At 44.7% G+C, this 21,395-nt stretch overlaps 1 protein-coding gene across 2 annotated transcripts in view; it reads right to left on the bottom strand.

Annotated features, from left to right (window-relative positions):
- The window catches only part of LOC139232881 (kynurenine--oxoglutarate transaminase 1-like), a 37,805-nt gene extending 17,820 nt beyond the window's left edge, over window positions 1-19,985 (bottom strand). For both annotated transcript variants that reach the window (XM_070863372.1, XM_070863371.1), the window contains exons 1-6: window positions 19,910-19,985; window positions 19,329-19,387; window positions 18,592-18,733; window positions 10,259-10,408; window positions 8,962-9,048; window positions 2,461-2,586 (exon numbers count right to left, since the gene is read on the bottom strand). In XM_070863372.1, the coding sequence (XP_070719473.1) occupies window positions 2,461-2,586; window positions 8,962-9,048; window positions 10,259-10,408; window positions 18,592-18,733; window positions 19,329-19,381 (558 nt within the window). In that variant the 5' untranslated portion in view covers window positions 19,382-19,387; window positions 19,910-19,985. The remainder of the gene's footprint in view (window positions 1-2,460; window positions 2,587-8,961; window positions 9,049-10,258; window positions 10,409-18,591; window positions 18,734-19,328; window positions 19,388-19,909) is intronic.
- Between the last annotated feature and the right edge of the window lie 1,410 nt (window positions 19,986-21,395).

Here is a 21,395-nt window from a genome sequence, read left to right as displayed (position 1 = left end):
GCCCAGACACAGGGGCTCATGTGGAAAACAAGCCCAGGGGGGGGGGGGAGGTGCCGATCGGAAGGCTGCTGCACTGGGCACAAGACTGCAATGAGTTGTGGGGGTGGGCGGGAGAAGGGGAGAAGTCACAAGACTGCAATGAGTTGGGGAGGGGGGGGGGGAAAGAGGAGAAGTCACAAGACCTGGGTGTGGTCCATCTTTACAGACCTTAGGGAGAGAGAACAAAGAACCTGTCCTGCCTGCTTTCCTGCCATTTTGAGCTTCTTACAAAGGTGAAATTTAACTATGGGTGTAATACTGACAATGCCATACCATGTGCGAGAGCGTTCTGCATCATGGCGCTACGTGGAAACAATTGATTCAACATCATCGCATGAGGAACATCAGAGCCCGTAGGCTGCTGGGCAGGAGGCCTCCCTCACCCACGTCGAGTATTTCTTTGGGTGGAACTTTTATGTGACCTCTGCTGGTATCCAGCTCCTGCCATCTGGTCTCAATCACAGTAACTAGTGCCTCCACTTCATCCTGTAAGAAATTCTTGGTCCTTGCACCTCGTTGCATCTTGTATTGCTCCAGTTCGTTGTCACACACACAACTGGCTCATTAAAAATGGCCGATTGCCAACCCGGAGCTGTACTGCGCATGCGCGTCCATTGAAATAACAACAAAAACGTCACTTTTATCCCCGCAAATGTGCAGAAGGTGTGGCATCGTTTTTTCAGCGTAGACAGCAGGCTGCACCCCCCCCCCCAAGGCGACTGGACACGCTATGTGGCGCCAAATTTGAATTATACATCGGGGAAACTTTGGCAAAATATTTCTGCCGCATTTCTGGCCTAGAAAAATGGGCGTAACTCTGGCAATACGCCAGAAAACGGGCTTAAGCAAAATTGAGCCCAGTGATTTTATACTGAGAGCTTATGGACTGAATTTTCCTTTGAAGTACCTAGCATTTTTGAGCACGTTAGGAGCACTAAACGGAATAAAATGGGGTGGCAAGGCCGACCGCCTCAAACCTGCTCCAGAAAAATTGCACCAGAGTTTTCGTCCCTAAAATCCAATATTCTTCTTTAATCTCTGCTAGGAGTCTGCCCTGTCATATATAAAGTGGAATCAGGTAGGCATGGCTAATCTTCCCGCTGCATTTCGCCAACTTTCAGCCCAACCCGACCCCAGGCAAAACCTCCTCTATATAAGTGGCAGTATGAGTAACACGGCAGTGCCCTTGAGGGGGATGCCACATTGAGAAGGACATTTGGTTTGTCGGAGGTAAAGGTTAATTGTTCTGCAAATTAATTTTAGCTGGTTGGTCCTCTGGAGCTACTGTTAGCACTATTTCTGCCATATTTAATCAGTTTGGCAGAAATTACAGTTTTGAACTGTGGACATAGATTCCCAATGAGAATCCCTCTATTTCTATATTTTGAAGAGGAAGAGGAGGAGGAAATAGAAGAGGCTAGATAATAGTGAGTTAGACTGAGACATCACAGAAGATGCTTGTTTCCTACATGTAGGTACCAACTCATCAGAATGTACAGGCCAAGACGGTCTTACTTAGATTTCTCTGTACAGCACTGCTTCAGGAGATGACACTTGAAGACCTGCAGCTCACTTGCACCAGAAGAACAGCAATGTCTGTATCAGTCAACATCACAGCTGCCTTGAATTTCTTTGCAACTGGATCCTTCCAAGCAGCATCTGGTAAACTCTGTCACTTAGTCAGACAGCAGCTCAACTTCCCCTCCTCCCTCATCCCCGACCCTCCCCGCCTTTGTCGAGTTATCCCCCAACCGCTAACCCTACTTGACCTGAACACAGCACATGGTATTGCCTCTGTGTGCAATTCCACAGAATGACTGTATATACAAATAGTATATATACCTTGTTAATCCTTGCCACTGGTCCAAGACCTAGCTCTGTCAAGCCCGTGTGGTGGCTGGTGTGCAACGGCCACCACACGTTAAAAAAATCCACGCACAGGCATCTTCCACCCTTCAACATGTAGTTCGGGATCTGGAATATTATGTCCTTCATTGAAACACCTGTGAACTCATCCCTTTTTGACGTGGAAGCATGTCATCCTCATTTTGAGGGACCGCCTATGATGATGATATATACTAAATGTTTGAACAGAATGGCATTTAGTAGTAGATCATCAATAAATACACACAATGATTTATATTAACAGGCTTTCCAATTCAAACAATTCCACTATCCATCAAATAGATGTCTACATCTGACATTGGTCTAATGAAGGAAAGAACGGAGATGAGATATTCTATCCCTAAGGCTACTGAAAATGCTCTAGAGAAGAACTAAACAACCCTTCTTCGTGTATGTAGCACACATATTCTAGGATTCGGACTTGAATCCACAACAAACAAAGGTCTTAAATAAACCTTAATCACTCACAGCTGTCATAAGGCAGCCTGTAACTGCACAGTTCCTCTTCACTGTTACCTTGCCAAGAGGGTTGTTTGGAGTGTTGATGATGATTGCTTTAGTACGTTTGCTGAATTTCTTTGCGAGTTCAGCAGGATCCAATACCCAGTCAGCACTGGTCGTCAACCTTCCAGATACTGGTTTCTGAAGGAACAATAGATAACCTTTTAACTTTGTAATCTGTAGACAGTACTTCTGCATTGTCAACAAGAGTCTCCCATCCCCACCCCCCGCCCCCCCCACCCCCCCCATCTTATCTGCGCAATTCAATTTTAATTCCATCATCTGCTGTTGGTGCTGCTCGGAAAAGGGTTTTACAAAAGTTAGGCAAAAGACAAATAAGTGTTCTATAATATAAAATATAATTCCCATTCATGGATACAATTTACGCTATCTACGGCAATAATAGCAAAAGTCCTAAATAGTCTTTCAGACACTAAATTCACAATTGTGTGATGACTTGAAGACAATCTCAAGAATATACAGGCAATCTCACTCTTCTCTTATTCCAAAGAGTTCGGTTCTGTATAGAATGTTGTCAATTCTAGTCAGGATAACACATCAGGACCCTCAAGCTTATTTCATGCAGCAGGCGCACCTGTGATTACCACTGATACACAGCTAAAATGCACGTGAGATTGATGTCAGAGGTTGAGACACAATTTAGAAACCATAAGTTCTATTAATTACATTTTTTTTTAATCATTCATGCGTTGTGGGCGTCGCTGGCAAGGCCAGCATTTATTGCCCATTCCTAATTGCCCTTGAGAAGGTGGTGGTGAGCCGCCTTATTGAACCGCTGCAGTCCGTGCGGTAAAGGTACTCCCAGTGTTGTTAGGTACGGTGTTCCAGGTTTTTGACCCAGCAACAATAAAGGAACGGTGATCTATTTCCAAGTCAGGATGGTGTGTGACTTGGAGGTGAACTTGCAGGTGGTGATGTTCCCAGTTGAGACAGTCATAGACAGAAAGCAGCTTGTTACTTGTTATGTATTTATGCTTGGAGTCACCAGACACCAGGGGGCGCCACTGTTGGAGGTCATCGGGCTGTACGCGCGTGTGCGCGGTCATTGGTATATAAGCGCGGGTACCATGTCACGCGGGTTACTTTGGACGCAAATAAAGTTGGATCAGGTTTACACCTGAGGCAGTTTACAGTAACAAGTCTTTTGAGTCATTACATTCATTACATTTGGCGACGAGGTAACTTAAGAACCTTCGCATGTACAATGGGCACGATTGGAATTCTGGAGAGATTCGCGGATGGCGAGGATTGGGCGGATTTTATCGACCGCTTGGATCAGTATTTTGCCCAACAAAATGGAGGGAGATGCTGACGCAGTTTGGTGCAGGGCAGTTTTCCTCACCGTTTGTGGTCCAAAAATTTATGGCCTCATGAAGAATATTCTCTTACCTTTACGTCCAATGGACAAAGAATATGGGGATTTGTGTGCTTTGGTGCGTGACCATCTTAAGCCAAAAGAGGGGATCATCATCTCACGCTATCGCTTCTACAGCATGTTGGTGCTGAGGGCCAGGATGTGTCGGGATTCGTGGCCGACCTGCGCCGTCTTGCTGCGCCGTCTTGCTGCGCCGTCTTGCTGCGCCGTCTTGCTGCGCCGTGTAAGTCTGGAAACGTGTTGGAAGAGCGTGCTGCGAGATTTCTTTGTGATAGGCATCAACCATGATTCTTCGGAAGTTATTGGCTGCAGAAACGCTGGATTTGAACAAGGCCATTGCGGCTGCCCAGGCATGCATGACAACTGATGATCATTTGAGGCAGATATCATCGAAGAGTCGGAGCTCCACGGCAAGTACTGGAAACAAGATTGTCTGGCAGAGCTGCTTATAGCAGGGCCCACTCGACTGCTTATGTGAAACCTGTAGCTGCTCAAAGTCCGCCAACTGGTACGAATCCGATTTCACCCTGTTGCCGTTGTGGGGGCAATCATCGACCTCATCAGTGTCGGTTTAAACAGTACTCCTGTAATGGCTGTTCGAAAGTGGGGCATCTTCAGAGAATGTGCCCACAACTGAGCAAGCGTGCTGCCACTCATCACATTGCTGATGATGACCAGTTCAGTGCTGGCCCGGATACACACCCGAGTAGGAAGTGTATGGTCTGTATTCGTTCTTGGGAAGGAGCCAGCCGATAATCGTTAATGTGAAGCTGAATGACGTGCCGGTATCGATGGAGTGGGACACGGGTGCGAGTCAGTCGATAATGAGCCAAAGGACATTCGACAAGCTGTGGGACACTGAGGCTGTGAAGCCTAAGCTGAGTCCAGTCAATGCCAAATTGCGTACTTACACTAAGGAACTCATACCGGTGATTGGCAGTGCAGTAGTCAAGGTGTCATATAATGGTGTGTTCATGATCTACCGTTATGGATCGTCCAACGCTGTTCGGCAGGAATTGGCTCGAGAAAATCAAGTGGAATTGGAATTGGAATTATATCAAAGCGTTGTCATCGGTGGATGACACTTTGTGTGCTCAAGTGTTGAAGAAGTTTCCTTCTTTGTTTGAACCAGGCATTGGTGATTTTACTGGAGCTAAGGTGTAGATTCACCTGGATTCTGATGCAAGGCCTGTCTATCATAAAGCTCGGTCTGTTCCCCACATGATGAGGGAGAAGGTTGAAATTGAGCTTGACAGACTCAACGTTAAGGGGTCATATCATTGGTCGAGTTTAACGAGTGGGCCAGTCCTATTGTTCCTGTGTTGAAGAGTGATGGCACTGTCAGGATTTGTGGAGACTACAAGGTTACGATTAACCAATTTTCGAAACAGGATCAGTACCCGTTACTGAAGGCTGATGACCTGTTCGCCATGCTAGCTGGTGAAAAGTCGTTCACTAAACTAGATCTAACGTCGGCCTATATGACACAGGAGCTTGTCGACACTTTGAAGAAACTCATCTGCATCAACACCTACAAAGGACTTGTCTACAACAGGTGTCCTTTTGGAATTTGTTCGGCTGCAGCCATATTTCAGAGGAATATGGAGAGCTTACTGAAGTCCGTTCCTAGAACTGTCGTGTTTCAAGATGACATTCTGGTCACAGGTCGCGACACTACTGAACATCTGAATAATCTTGAAGAAGTCCTACATCGTCTGGACAAAGTGGGACTCAGGCTGAAACGTTCGAAGTGTGTCTTCATGGCACCTGAAGTTGAATTCCTGGGGAGGAAGATTGCTGCTGATGGCATCAGCCTACTGAGTCGAAAACCAAGGCCATCAAAAATGCACCCAGGCCTCAGAATGTGACGGAGCTGCGTTTATTCCTTGGGCTACTCAATTACTTTAGTCATTTCTTACCCAGATTGAGCACTTTGTTAGAGCCATTGCACGTGCTACTCAGAAAAGGCGACAACTGGGTCTGGGGTGTGTCTCAAGATAGAGCCTTTGAGAAAGCTAAGAATCTGCCCTGTTCAAACAAGTTGCTTGTTCATTTTGATCTGTGTAAGCGTCTTGTATTGGCCTGTGATACTTCATCATATGGGTTGGCTGTGTACTCAAACAAGCAAATGAGTCAGGTAAGCTACAACCTGTTGCGTATGCTTCGAGAAGTTTGTCAAAGGCAGAAAGAGCTTACAGCATGGTAGAAAAAGAAGCTTTGGCCTGTGTGTATGGAGTCAAAAAGATGCATCAGTACCTGTTTGGTCTTCGTTTTGAACTCGAAATGGATCACAAGCCACTTATTTCATTGTTTTCGGAAAACAAAGATATTAATACCAATGCATCATCCCGTATCCAGAGGTAGGTGTTGACATTGTCTGCCTATGATTATGTTATTCATCATAGACCTGGCACTGAGAATTGTGTCGATGCACTGAGTCATCTGGCGTTGCCCACACCTGAGGTTGGGACGCCTCAATCTGTAGATCTACTGTTAGTAATGAATGCTTTTGAGAGTGAAGGAACTCCTGTCACTGTTCAACAAGTTAGGATCTGGACCAGCCATGACCCCAATTTATCAGTTGTGAAACGTTGTGTCCTCAGTGGTGATTGGTCTGCAATACCTATGAATTGTGTGATGAGACCAAACCTTACAACCATCGCAAAGATGAACTGTCCATTTAGTCAGATTGTTTACTGTGGGGTAATCGTGTTGTTATGCCTAAGAAAGGTAGACAAAAATTTGTACGTGAACTACATAGCACTCATCCTGGTATTGTCATGATGAAAGCCATTGCTAGGGCTCATGTATGGTGGCCTGGAATTGACTCTGATCTGGAATCATGTGTGCATCAGTGCAATACTTGCATGTAGCTAAATAAAGTACCAGCGGAATCTCCGCTGAGTCTTTGGTCGTGGCCATCTAAACCAAGGTCAAGGATCCACATCGATTTTGCAGGACCTTTCCTGGGAAAGATGATTTTTGTTGTGGTGGATGCATATTCAAAGTGGATAGTGTGTGTTATTATGTCATCCAGTACGTCTACAGCTACTATCGAGAGCCTTCGTGTCATGTTTGTTACTCATGGTTTGCCTGACATTGTTGTGAGCGACAACGGATCTTGCTTCACAAGTCTGGAGTTTCAAGAGTTCATGAAACTCAATGGTATTAAACATGTGAGGCCAGCCCCATTCAAACCTGCTTCTAATGGTCAAGCAGAGCGTGCTGTTCAAACGATCAAGCAGAGTATGAAATGTGTAACTCAAGAGTTCACTACAGACTCGCTTATCCTGTATACTGCTCAGTTACAGGACCAGACTTCATACGCTTAACTGGGGTCTCCCCTGCTGAACTACTGATGAAGAGAAATCTCAAGACCAAGCTCTCTCTTGTTCATCCCGATTTGAATGATCGTGTTGAAAACAGACGTCAAAGTCAGCTAGGGTATCATGATCATGCTGCTGTCATGTGACATCTCTGTCAACGATCCGGTTTATGTACTGAATTATGGTCAAGGTCCAAAGTGGATCGCCTGTACTGTTACAGCCAAGGAGGGTAACAGAGCTCGGGAATGGGCAAACATGCAGGAAACATGTTGATCAGATAAAACTGCGGCACACAGATGAACTGGAATCGCTTGAGGAAGATGCAGACAGTGACCAACCAACCAATGTTCATTCATCAGAGGACTTTGCTGGCATTATTGAAACTGGACCTCCAGTCTCTGATGTGGTCATTACCACTCCCACCAGATCAGTTACTCAGCCTTCAGTTACAACTGACTCGGAACGCTCGCCTAGAACTTATGTTGAACTGAGACAATCAACTCTTGAGCGGAAAGTCCCAGATCGTCTTAATTTGTAAAACGACTGATATTAAGATCTTGAAAAGGGATGTTGTTATGTATTTATGCTTGGGGTCACCAGACACCAGGGGGCGCCACTGTCGGAGGTTATCGGGCTGTACGCGCGCGTGCGTGATCACTGGTATATAAGCGCGGGTACCATGTCACGTGGGTTACTTTGGGTGCGAATAAAGTTGGATCAGGTTTACACCTGAGGCAGTTTACAGTAACAAGTCTTTTGAATCATTACATTCATTACATTACTGTTAGCCCATTAAATGAGAATTAGACACTGTAAACACAAGAGGCAATCTTAAAACTACTGCATCAGGAATCATTTTGAAATTAGTTGTTATTACTCGGCAATATGCATTGAAGGCTCAAAGGATGAGCAGCAAACACCTGTGCTTTTACAGCACATGTCTTAAGCTGCTATTTCAACAAAGCGTATCCTTATTGCAGAGTCCGAATTGCATGTAGCCTTTGGCAAAGGCATGCTGAAAAATTCTGGGAAACTACCTTTCTAGTTAACCCCCTAAATCTGGTGCTTAGAATAGCCTGATGCATTTTCGAACACAATTGGCAGTGTATGGTCAGTTGGTGCTATGGGTAGAAAATCATTCGTTACCGTGTTTATATGTTTGTCCCCCACCTTGCAGAACAGCAGGATCTCATCTCACATAAAAATCTAAGTTTCGTATTTTACATCAAACGCAGCAATTTGAGAATAGCAACGCTCGACCAGGGCTAGCGTGCACGATCAGCTTTAGTATTCATTTCTGGCTTGGATCAGGAAAACATTGGCATGTGAAGGATTTTTGAATTAAGAGTGCTCTACAATTTTTTTATTTAATTGTACGTCATTGTTCAGGATTCTTCAAGGTCTGCTGAGTGCACCTTCCTTGAGCAGAGAATATTAGACGCAATTTATTTAACTTGGTACCTTTTCTAAGCAAAGCCAGGAATGAAAAAATAAACACAAGAACATAAGAAATAGGAGCAGGAGTAGGCCATTTGGACCTTCGAGCCTGCTCCGCCATTCAATAAGATCGTGGTTGATCGTCTACCTCCACTTTCCCATCCTATCCCCATTGCCCTCGAGTTCCTTAATATACAAAAATATATCCATCTCTGTCTTGAATATACTCAATGACTGAGCACCCACTGTAATAATAATAAACATATTAAGTGAGGCATGAATTGTACTATCATTCTATTCAGTGAATTAAATACAAAATCAATTGGTATACACTTTGATTTGGCTGCACAGACTCACCGGATGCAGTGTGATAAACACTGGCCGGCCACCTGCCATTCGCACCATTGGTTCATAACAGTCAAAGTAAGGCTCAATAATAATCACCTGTATTGGAACAAGAGAAACTGGTCTCAATCAAGAGTGGGAATCCAGGCTGATTTTTCCCCTCCCTAACCCAGGGCACTGAAGCTAATTGTAGTGCTGCTGCTGCTGGCACCCAGTTGATGCCGAGATCAGCTCATTCAGCACAGACTAGGAATCAAACCTAGTACCTTCTGGTCTGTATGGCTGAGTTAGACTTTCAGTTTGCTAACTGAGCCATTGAAGGAGCCGGTGAGGGATGTTTTTCATTCGAGGTTGGTTTTGGTCATTCAATTTAACTCGTTAACTATGGTTTTGTTGTGGGAATGTTTCTTTTTTCTGCATTGGGTCATTCAGCTCTGTCTTTTTAACGGTAGCAATTCCTCGTAAAAAATGATTACAAAATCTAGGACTGAAAATAGATTGTAAAAGCTATCTAATAAGCTGAACAATGTAGCGTGCGGTATAAAATGATCAACTGTAGCTAAGCTACACAGTTGGATCCAAGCGTCACGAGAAGGTAATGGCTTCTGTTCATTTATTATCCAAAACATCATTTAATTTTCTACGGATAAAACATGAGCAATTGCTGGGGATGTTGGGGCCCAGGAGTGAGCAAACACCACAAAAGCCCACCAAATCGAAAGAAGGATCTTTTAGAAAAAGCCTCAGGATTGAGGAGATATAGAACCAACCAAGTGGATTAAAATGGGAGACTTCAGCTGTGTGTTTCTGCACCTCTACCGATAATTTATGGTGCGTTTATATTTATCGCTTCTGATAGAGGAGCTGGCTTTGTTCACACTGAACAGAAGGAGACTTGATTGAATTGATAGAATGTAAAAGCATCTTTAGTTTCCTCATGTGATCAGGCTCTGAAAGCTCCTCCAAGTAGGGCCTCCCGTGATGTTAATCACACTGGTTTAAAACAAAGGTACGTGATTTTTAAAAGAAAAATGGATTGTGCATGCAGATCACACTCTGCAATTTTTACAGATCAAAAAACAGTTTGTGCTAATTAATAGCAGCCCTCATTAAACCTACGTCTACATAATTAACTAAACTGGGCTCAAATACAATCCAATAATTAGAAAACCTTTAGTTGGTTAATTTAAAAACTGGGAGTATCACCTAAAAAAGGTTCAACAGCAATGAAAAGTTAGCATCAATGGCAATACTCTACTGTTGCTACAATGAGTCTAACTTTACTGGGGCTTCAACAATTTCCACCTACTTCATCTTCATCGTCAATCAGTGCTTGGAAGAAACAGAATAGGGCTCCGTATGCCCCAACTGTCACGAGCACTTCTCTGAATGGGTCAATGTCTTGTCCCAGTAATTTCCCAAAGAACTTTGCTAGGATCTTTACGAGTGGAGGGTGACCCTGAAAGGGGCGAAGGAAAGAAAAGAAATGAAAATCTTGCATTTATATAGTGCCTTTTACGACCACCGGACGACTTAAAGTGCTTTACAGCCAATGAAGTACATTTGGAGTGTAGTCACTGTAGCAATGTGGGAAATGTGACAGCTAATTTGCGCACAGCAAGCTCCCACAGACCGCAATGTGATAATGACCAGATAATCTGTTTTTGTTATGTTGATTGAGGGATAAATATTGGCCAGGACACTGGGGATAACTCCCCTGCTCTTCTTCGAAATAGTGCCATGGGATCTTTTACGTCCACCTGAGAGAGCAGACGGGGCCTCGGTTTAACGTCTCATCTGAACATCCCAGAACAATTTAAGCAGCATGATGGAAATACAATGCATTTTTACTGAACTCATAAATGGAAGTCCCAACATTAATAATTTCTGGTGTAACCGAGCTTAACTACTTTACGAAAATAACTCATTGGTCAGAAAATCCTTGAAAAATACGTTGAAAAAAATTTTAAGCTATCATTTGTGTAAAATACTGATTAGAAAAAAAAATATTTAATGGGTTTTTTTTGCACATAAAAGCCAGCATTACAGATCTGATCTTAAAAATCAGAGTCAAATTTGTTCAGGATATGGGCAGCACTGCCAAAGTCATATTTGCTGCTCATCACTAGTTGCCTTGAATTTTACAACTTGCTAAACCATTTTAGAGGGAACTAAGAATCAACCACATAGTGTGTAACATTACGGGCCCAAGTTTCGGGCCGCGCCTAGAACGGCGCAGCCCCGACCTGGACGCCCGTTTTTCGCGCCACAAAGTGCGTCTAAAAAAAACTTATAGATTCTCCGGCTCCCTGCAGGTCCTCTTGAGTCAGGCGCGGCGCAGCACGAGCTGTTGGGGGGGGGGGGGGGCGGAGCTAGGTCCCTGCGCTGAAAACAGTGCCGGGACCTCTGCACATGCACGCTAACGTGGGCGCGCATGTGCAGTAGCTCCAGGCGCCCAAAACTGTGTGGGAGGGGCCCGAAGCACGCAGCCCCTAGCCTCACTGGGGCTGTGTGCATAAGGCTGCCTCCCACGCCCAGCTCCTGCTTCCTCCAGACCCGACTCGACTCTCGCTTCCCCCCCCACCGCCCCCCCCCCCCATCCCCGGACCGGACCCGACCCGATCCGACCCCCCGGACTGGACCCGACCCGTGCTCCGCTCCCCCCCCCTCCCAACCACCCGACCTGTCCTCCCTCCCCCCCCGACGCGAACCGAACCGACCACCCTCCCACCACCACCCCCCCGACCCAACCCGCGCTCCCGACCGTCCCCTCCCCCCGACCTGACCTCCCTCTCGCTCCCTCCCTCCGACCCGAACCGACCTCCCTCCGCCGCCCCCCCCCGACCCGACCCGTGCTCCCGACCCCGAACCCCGGATCCGACCCGACGGCACCTACCTGTCAATCTGATGCTGGGGACGGGCCTTGCCCGAAGTCTTGGGCCCGGCCCGTTCAACCACCCCCCCACCCCCCTCTCCTTCCGCCCCCCTCTCCTTTCCTCCCCCTCTCCTTTCCCCCCCCTCTCCTTCCCCCCCTCTCCTTTACCCTTCTCCTCCTCCTCCCCTTCTCCTCCCCCCTCCCCTTCTCCTCCCCCTCCCCCGCCTTCCCCTTCTCCTCCCCCCCTTCCCCTTCTCCTCCCCCCCTTCCCCCTCTCCTCCCCCCCTTCCCCTTCTCCTCCACCCCTTTCTCTCCTCCACTCCCCTCCCCCTTCCCTCCCCCCCCTCCCTCTCTCCCTCCCCCTGGCCCCCCCCTCTTTCCCTCTACCCCCCTCCTCGCTGTCAGAAACACAGACACTGACAGACAGAGAGTGAGAGACACACACAGACAGAGAGATAGAGACACTGACAGAGACACACTGGGTGGGGGGGGGCATCCCAGCACACTGTTGGAGGGCTCCCGGTGATGCAGTCGGTAAGTAGAAAATGTTTTATTTATTGATTGAAAAAAAAAATTATTTCTTATTAATTTTTTTTGATTGATTTATTGGTTGATTTATTGATGTTTTTATCATTTATTATTGATTATAGCTCTTTATTTGTAATACTGAAGTGTTTAATGTTTGTAAACTTCCCTTTAAACCCCCCATTCCCTACGCCTGATTTGTAACCTACACCTGATTTTCTAAAGTGTAGACAAGGTTTTTTCGAGCGTATAAAAATCTTCGCTTACTCCATTCTAAGTTAGTTTTGGAGTAAGTTTTCACTGCCGAAACTTTGAAAACAGGTGTAAGTGGCCGGACACGCCCCCTTTTGAAAAAAAAATTCTGTTCCAAAGTGAAACTGTTCCAACTGACTAGAACTGGAGCAAACTAAATGCCGAGAATTTGAATTTCTAAGATACTCCATTCTACACCAGTTGCTCCAAAAAATCAGGAGCAACTGAGGCCGAAACTTGGGCCCTACGTGTAGGTCAGAATGTGTGGCAGGTGCCCTTCCTTGAAAGACATTAGTGAATCAAATAGGTTTTACCACAATCCAGCTTTCATGGTCATTTATTTTTGTTTGTGCTCACAAATGACCAATTTTACAACTGCTTGCTGGGTGCTGAATTCATGATCTCCTAGTACCATAAACACTACCATATCCAATTGTAATCCTTTTACCAGATTGTAAACCAGTGGCATTCATAATATGGTCACTTACTGCCCACTTCACTTTTACTTATGGTTCTCAGGAGATCTGCTGCTCCACATATATTTTTGAATATATTTAAGGTGGAGATAGACAGATTTTTGAATGATAAGGGAGTCAAAGGTTATGGGGAGCAGGCGAGGAAGTGGAGTTGAGGCCAGGATCAGATCAGCCATGGTCTTATTAAATGGTGGAGCAGGCTCGAGGGGCCAAATGGCCTACTCCTGCTCCTATGATGTTCTTATGTCTGTGGGCATGAATTCAAAGCCCACCACTTCTGAAATATTGCCAGAACCAGAATTAGTAGAGGGAAAGAGAGAGACAAAATGTCTAAAAAGCAAAAATAAGCAGTTGGAATTGCTTTACGGTCAGTCTGTGAGGCTGTTTCTTGAGCACATCACTCCTCGTGATATTTATATAGCGCCTTTAGCATGGAAAAACATTCCAAGGAACTTCACGGAGGCGCAAAGATAGAGGAGAGATTTAGAGCAGTGACCAAAACCTTGATTGAAGAAGTGGCTTTTAATGAGGGTCTTAAAGAAGGATTGGGGTTGTAGAGAGGCAGAGGAGATTTAAGGAGGAAATTCCAGAGAGTGAAACATACACGGCTGAAGGCATGGCCAGCAATGGTTGAGAAAAGAGAGAGGAAGATTCACGCGAGGTTAGAGTCAGAGGAAATAAGAGTTCAGCGGGGGGGGGGGGGGGGGGGGAAGAGGAGGAGTTGTAGAGCTGGAAGAGGTTGCAGAGATAGGGAGAGCTGAGATGATGGAGGAATTTATACATGAAGATGACAATTTTAACTTTGAGGCACTGGGGAACAGTTAGCGAGAACAGGGGTGATGGGCAAGCGTGACTTTGAGTGGTATAGGATAGGATTTAATGAGGATTAATTCTGTATCATGCACTTGCATCTCTGATTTGCAAACTTGAATTTTACATAAGTTTGTAAAATCAAAATTGATGACATGGAGATTAAATTAATTTATTAACATCAATATTTACCATCTATGCAACAAATCAAGATATCCACCATACTGACTTTGGCCTTATCCTTCGTGTTAATGCAATCAGGAACTCCTCTCTAGGACATTTGTAACAAGAAAATAGCAGGATTTCCCATCAATGAGTTGAATGCAAGCATAAGATATTCAAGTTGAAGTATCCCATTCTCTCTACTGTTCTGTTTCAGTTTTGGCTGGAGGCGGAGTTAACTAAGAGGCAGAAGATGGATCAGAAAAACGGAATAAAATCCTAACTGAAATGGACAGGGAAAAGAAAGTGAATGGTCATTGATGGAGCATTTCAAAACCTGTCCTGCTTATGGAACTTAGTTCAAATATTAAACTCTCTCCGCTCCCCTCCCCCTCCCCCGCCCCCAATTTCCCCCTTCTTTCTTTTAAATTTTCTCTCTATCTTTCCACAGGTACTGAATCATACAATCATAGAATAGTACAGCACAGGAGGCCATTCAGCCCATAGAGTCTGTGCCAGCCCTTTCGAAGAGCAATCCAGTTAGTCCCACTCTCCTTTTCCTCATATCCCTGCATTTGTTTCCTTGTTCTAGCATTTATCCAATTCCCCTTTGAAGGCTACTATTTCCACCACCCTATCAAGCAGTGCACTCCAAATCATAACCACTTTATATGTTAAGAAGTTTTTCCTCGTGTCAGTTCTGGTTCTTTTGCCAATCACCTTAAATCTGTATCCTCTAATTATTGACCCCTCAGCCATTGGAAACAGTTTCTCTTTCTTTACTCTATCTGAACTCTTCATGATTTTAAAAACCACTATCAAATCTCCTTTTAGCCTTCTCCACTTCAAGGAGAACAATCCCAGCTTCTCCAGTTTATCCATGTAACTGTAATCCCTCATCCCTGGAACCATTCCGAGTAAATCTCTTCTGTACCCTCTCCAAAGCCTTCACATCCTTCCTAAAGTGTGGTGCCCAGAATTGGACACAATACTCCAGCTGGGGCCAAACTAATGTTTTACAAAGCTGACTCTTGTTTGTACTGGCCACCCTCCCCGACATCTTGTCCAAGTGACCATCCTTCATGTGTTAAGCTAGACAGCGAGTGTCAGTAAACTATTGAACGGCAAAGTCTGATTCTGTTCTGACATGTAATTCACATACACCTTCCTGCAATTGGAAAGCAGTCAGAAGCAGGAACGCCAGGTGATTTTTCCACCTCTTGCTCAGAGGTGCTGAGGCCATTTGTAATGATCCAGCAACTGCATTCAGCAGATTATGGACCTTTTCCTCTATATTATCCAGAGTGTGCCTTTACACATTAGGCAATTGAAGGGGTGGGTGGGAGCGGCGGCTATTTTTCTTTCACAATCCACCATCACGTGTCAGGGTGCTCGTGGCCACAGGATTCCATATGTACGGAAGTCCCATAAGCATGAATGGGGATCACATAAAAAATACATTTAACATAACAATTTAAAAAAATACATATTTAAAATGGTGACAGATTAGGAAAAGGGGAGGTGCAACGAGACCCGGGTGTCATGGTACATCAGCCATTGAAAGTTGGCATGCAGGTACAGCAGGCGATGAAGAAGGCAAATGGCATGTTGGCCTTCATAGCGAGAGGTTTTGAGTATAGGAGCAGGGAGGTCTTACTGCAGTTGTACAGGGCCTTGGTGAGGCCACACCTTGAATATTGTGTACAGTTTTGGTCTCCTAATCTGAGGAAGGACATTCTTGCTATTGAGGGAGTGCAGCAAAGGTTCACCAGACTGATTCCCGGGATGACAGGACTAGCATATGAAGAAAGACTGGATCGACTAGGCCTGTATTCGCTGGAATTTAGAAGAATGAGAGGGGATCTCTTAGAAACATATAAAATTTTGACAGGATTGGACAGGTTAGATGCAGGAAGAATAATTCCGATGTTGGGGAAGTCCAGAACCAGTCTAAGGATAAGGGGTAAGCCATTTAGGACTGAGATGAGGAGAAACTTCTTCTCTCAGAGAATTGTGAACCTGTGGAATTCTCTACCACAGAAAGTTGTTGAGGCCAATTCGTTAGATATATTCAAAAGGGAGTTAGATGTGGCCCTTATGGCTAAAGGGATCAAGGGGTATAGAGAGAAAGCAGGAATGGGGTACTGAAGTTGTAAAATTGAAAAGCCATGATCATATTGAATGGTGGTGCTGGCTCTAAGGGCCGAATGGCCTACTCCTGCACCTATTTTCTATGTTAAAAAGCCATTCCCATTTCGACATGGATAATGTAGGAGTATGAAGGCGTAATCAGCATCGACTGAAAATAAAAATTAGAAAAGATAAGAACATAAGAACATAAGAATTAGGAACAGGAGTGGGCCATCTAGCCCCTCGAGCCTGCACCGCCATTCAACAAGATCATGGGTGATCTGGCCGTGGACTCAGCTCCACTTATCCGCCCGTTCCCTGTAACCCTTAATTCCCTTATTAGTTAAAAATCTATCTATCTGTGTCTTGAATACATTCAATGAGCTAGCCTCAACTGCTTCCTTGGGCAGAGAATTCCACAGATTCACAACCCTCTGGGAGAAGAAATTCCTTCTCAACTCGGTTTTAAATTGGCTCCCCCGTATTTTGAGGCTGTGCCCCCTAGTTCTAGTCTCCCCGACCAGTGGAAACAACCTCTCTGCCTCTATCTTGTCTATCCCTTTCATTATTTTAAATGTTTCTATAAGATCACCCTTCATCCTTCTGAACTCCAATGAGTAAAGACCCAGTCTACTCAATCTATCAAAGATATACTGTATTTTTAGTTATCAGTTGGCTCAATGAAAAAGTCAGACCTGACATTCAGCATTCCATTACCCTGATCATTTTGTGCGATCAGAATGAGAATCAGAATTTACCAAAATTCCCTGAATTCTGGGGAGGTCCCAGCAGATTGGAAAACTGCAAATGCAATGCCCCTATTTAAAAAAGGAGGCAGACAAAAAGCAGGAAACAATAGACCAGTTAGCCTAACATCTGTGGTTGGGAAAATGTTGGAGTCCATTATTAAAGAAGCAGTCAGCAGGACATTTGGAAGGGCAAAGTTCGGTCAGGCAGAGTCAGCATGGATTTATGAAGGGGAAGTCATGTTTGACAAATTTGCTGGAATTCTTTCAAGATGTAATGAACTGGGTGGATAAAGGGGAACCAGTGGATGTGGTGTATTTGGACTTCCAGAAGGCATTTGACAATGTGCCGCATAAAAGGTTACTGCACAAGATAAATGTTCATGGGGTTGGGGGTAATATATTAGCATGGATAGAGCATTGGCTAATTAACAGAAAACAGAGTCGGGATAAATGGTTCATTCTCGGGTTGGCAATCAGTAACTAGTGGGGTGCCGCAGGGATCAGTGCTGGGACCCCAACTATTTACAATCTATATTAACGACTTGGAAGAAGGGACTGAGTGTAATGTAGCCAAGTTTGTTGATGACACAAAGATGGGAGGAAAAGCAATGTGTGAAGAGGACACAAAAAATCTGCAAAAGGATGTAGGCAGGCTAAATGAGTGGGAAACATTTGGCAGATGGAGTATAATGTTGGAATGTGTGAGGTCATACACTTTGGCAGAAAAAAATCAAAGAGCAAGTTATTATTTAAATGGAGAAAGATTGCAAAGTACTGCAGTACAGCGAGACCAGGGGGTCCTTGTGCATGAAACACAAAAGGTTAGTATGCAGGTACAGCAATACAATCTTGGCCTTTATTGCAAAGAGGGTGGAGTATAAAAGCAGGGAAGTCTTGCTACAGTTATACAGGGTATGGGTGAGGCCACACCTGGAATACTGCGTGCAGTTTTGGTTTCCATATTTACGAAAGGATAAACTTGCTTTGGAGGCAGTTCAGAGAAGGTTCACTAGGTTGATTCCAGAGATGAGAGGGTTGACTTATGAGGAAAGGATGAGTAGGTTAGGCCTCTACTCATTGGAATTCAGAAGAATGAGAGGTGATCTTATCGAAACGTATAAGATTATGAGGGGGCTTGACAAGGTGGATGCAGAGAGGATGTTTCCACTGATAGGGGAGACTAGAATCTTAGAATAAGAGGCTGCCCATTTAAAACTGAGATGAGGAGAAATTTCTTCTCTCAGAGGGTTGTAAATCTGTGGAATTCGCTGCCTCAGAGAGCTATGGAAGTTGGGATATTGAATAACTTTAAGACAGAAATAGACAGTTTCTTAAACGATAAGGGAATAAGGGGTTATGGGGAGTGGGCAGGGAAGTGGACCTGAGTTCATGATCGGATCAGCCATGATCATATTAAATGGCGGAGCAGGCTCAAGGGGCAGTATGGCCTACTCCTGCTCCTATTTCTTATGTTCTTATTAACATTGAGCAGGGTGTTGGCTGCATGCATCCGAGCACAGTGAACATCGTTTGGGAGTATTCTATTAATACTAAATGGCCCATCTCAAACTGAATTATAAAGCTGCTCTTCAAAGTTAGTTCAATAACCCTGCAGTGCACGGAGTGATCCTGTTTTGCTGCATTCTCCGAGATAAATACTCACAAAAGCCCTGGTATACTGGTTCAGGTCACTGTTTATGGCCCTCGTGAAAGCTTCTTTTACAAAATTCGGAGGCGAGAAGTCAGGAAATCCCTGCCCCAGGTTGACAACTGGATAGTCAGCAGCAAGCTGTGTAAATTCTATCCTGAAAACATTGGAAAGAAAACATACCAGAAATGTTTTAGCTAGATCCACCCCTTTCTCCCTGGTACTCAGCACAACAGCCCTGCTGTGAGGGGTCACTAGGTATCAGGCATCGCTAGATATTCTGCTTTACAACTGACTGCTAACAGGTTCAAGAGTGCTGCAGGCAAACCCAACCTCAGAATATTCCCTCCTGAAAAATGGGCAACAGGATCACCTCCATTTTGTATCTCCCGCAAAGGCCAACTGAGCTGCAGCACCCTCTGTGGCCCACTCCATTTGTCCTTAGATGCACTGTGTCACTTGAAGCATACTCATTTTTCATTTTTTTTAAAACTTTAATCAAAAACAAAGTTACATAAAGCTATAAAAAGTACTGAGTCATGAAAGTGTAGCGGTTTACACATCACCACCTTTGCATTATAAATTTTTTGAGCATCCACTGTTAGGAATCTTGCCACTGTCAGAGCATTTATCGGAAAGTGGCAGATGTGTTGCCCCATGATATTCCATCCATTGAAATCTGGCAGCAGGCAAGGCTCCTCGATGTCTGTTTGTAATCGGTAACTTACACCATAGGCTAGACATCAACTTACCAAATATTCTTGTCTAATCCTTCAATTCTCCGAGAATGTATCTGACGGGACATCTTTACCTGAACAATGCAGAGAGACCAGATTTTAGTTACAATAATCAAATATATCAAAATCAAGCAACTAAATAATGAACAGCACCAAACCATAAAGAAATGAAGTTAAACCTTGTATATATAGCCCATGAGGCTCTTCAAAAACAAAAGTTTGGACATCCCTGATAGAGGAAACAGCATTCCATGAACAAATTGAGGGTATAGTTAATACTGAGGAGACTGCAACAGAATACAAGACATCAATAAGCTTGCAGAATGGGCATGTAAATGGCAAATTAATTTCAATATCGATAAGCGAGAGGTGGTGCATTTTGGTAGGAACCTACTCCTTGAAAAATAAGAGTCTAAGGCCTGGATTTTCGGGTGGTTTGCGACCGTGTTTTCGCCGCGTTTTGACCCTCCACGGCGAAAACCCGGTCGCGATCCTCAGTTCCTTGTTTTCCGCACCACTTGGAAGCACCGCCGGGGAGAGCAGCGCCGGACATGCAACGACTTGGATTGTGTTACTGTTCGAGTTTCGGCACTCACCCGACCTGTATGTCGTGCCCTGAGTACTGACAGGTAAAACCTAGCGGTGCAACTCTGCTGGCAGCGGTAAGTTACAAAACCTGTAAAAAAGGTAAGTTAAAGTTTTTATTTTAAATTTTTTTTGTAGCGATTTGTTAGGTAAGGGTCTTGGTAATGTTTTTGGAATCCTCCCCCCCCCCGCCCCAAGACCTCTCTCACAGCGCTCCCGGCCCCGCAATAAAGTTGGCAAGGATTGCGTTATTACGCCCCGAAAATAGTGCAACACCTCCCTTTACAAGATACCAAGTGCCGAAAGTTAGGCCTTAAATTGGTAACGCTGCGAAAATGGTAATTTTCACGTATCACTTGCATTTTTGCCCAAAAACCCCAAAATCCAGGCCAAGGGGTAAAGGCGCAAAGAGATCTAGGGCTACAAATTCACAAATCACTAAAATAGCAATGCTGGTTAACAAGGTCATAAAAAGTGCAAACAAAGCACTGGGGTTTATTTCTAGAGAAATAAGAATTCAAAAGCAGAGAAGTTATGTTAAATTTGTATAGAACCTCGGTTAGACTACACTTGGAGTACTTTACACAGTTCTGGTCTCCATATTACAAAAATGATATAGGGGCAATGGCGAAAGTGCAAAAAAGATTTACAAGGATTTTGTAAAAGGTAGGATGGAAAGCGAAGACTGAGAGATGACTTTGATAGGGCAGACGTAAAGATGTTTCCACTCGAAGGGAAGTCCAAAACTAGGGGCCATAAAGATAAGATAGTCACTAATAAATCCAATTCAGAAATTCAGGAGGTGAGACTCTTGCTGCAGAATACCCAGCCTCTGACCTGCTCTTGTAGCCTAGTATGTGTGTGTCTGGTCATCATTTTATTCATGATGACTTGCTTCCATGAGGAATGGTTGAGGGGAATACCATAGATGTATTTAAGGGGAAGCTACATAAGTACATGAGGGAAAAGAGAATAGAAGGATTCCTTAGAGCAGTGTCCGAGGCACAACCATCTTCAGCTGCTTCATCAATGGCCTCCCTTCCGTCATAAGGTCAGAAGTGGGAATGTTTGCTGATGATTGCACAGTGTTCAGTTCCATTTGCAACTCCTCCGATAATGAAGTAGTCCATGCCCGCTTGCATTGACTTTGAGGCTTGGGCTGATAAGTGGCAAATAACGTTTGTGCCACACAAGTGCCAGGCAATGACTATCTCCAACAAGTGAGAGTCTAACCACTACCCCGTGACATTCAATCGTCAACATCCTGGGGTCATCATTGACCAGAAACTTAACTAGACCAGCCACATAAATACTGTGGCTGCAAGAGCGGGTCAGAGGCTGGGTATTCTGCAGCAAGTACCTCACCTCCTGACTCACCAAAGCCTTTCAATCATCTACAAGGCACAAGTCAGGAGTGTGATGGAATACTCTCCACTTGCCTGGATGAGCGCAGTTCCTACAACACTCAAGAAGCTCGACACCATTCAGAACAAAGCA

The sequence above is a fragment of the Pristiophorus japonicus genome, chromosome 20, assembly GCF_044704955.1.
Source record: "Pristiophorus japonicus isolate sPriJap1 chromosome 20, sPriJap1.hap1, whole genome shotgun sequence".
In the NCBI taxonomy this organism is placed as follows: domain Eukaryota; kingdom Metazoa; phylum Chordata; class Chondrichthyes; family Pristiophoridae; genus Pristiophorus; species Pristiophorus japonicus.
This window is presented reverse-complemented; position numbering and strand designations above follow the sequence as displayed.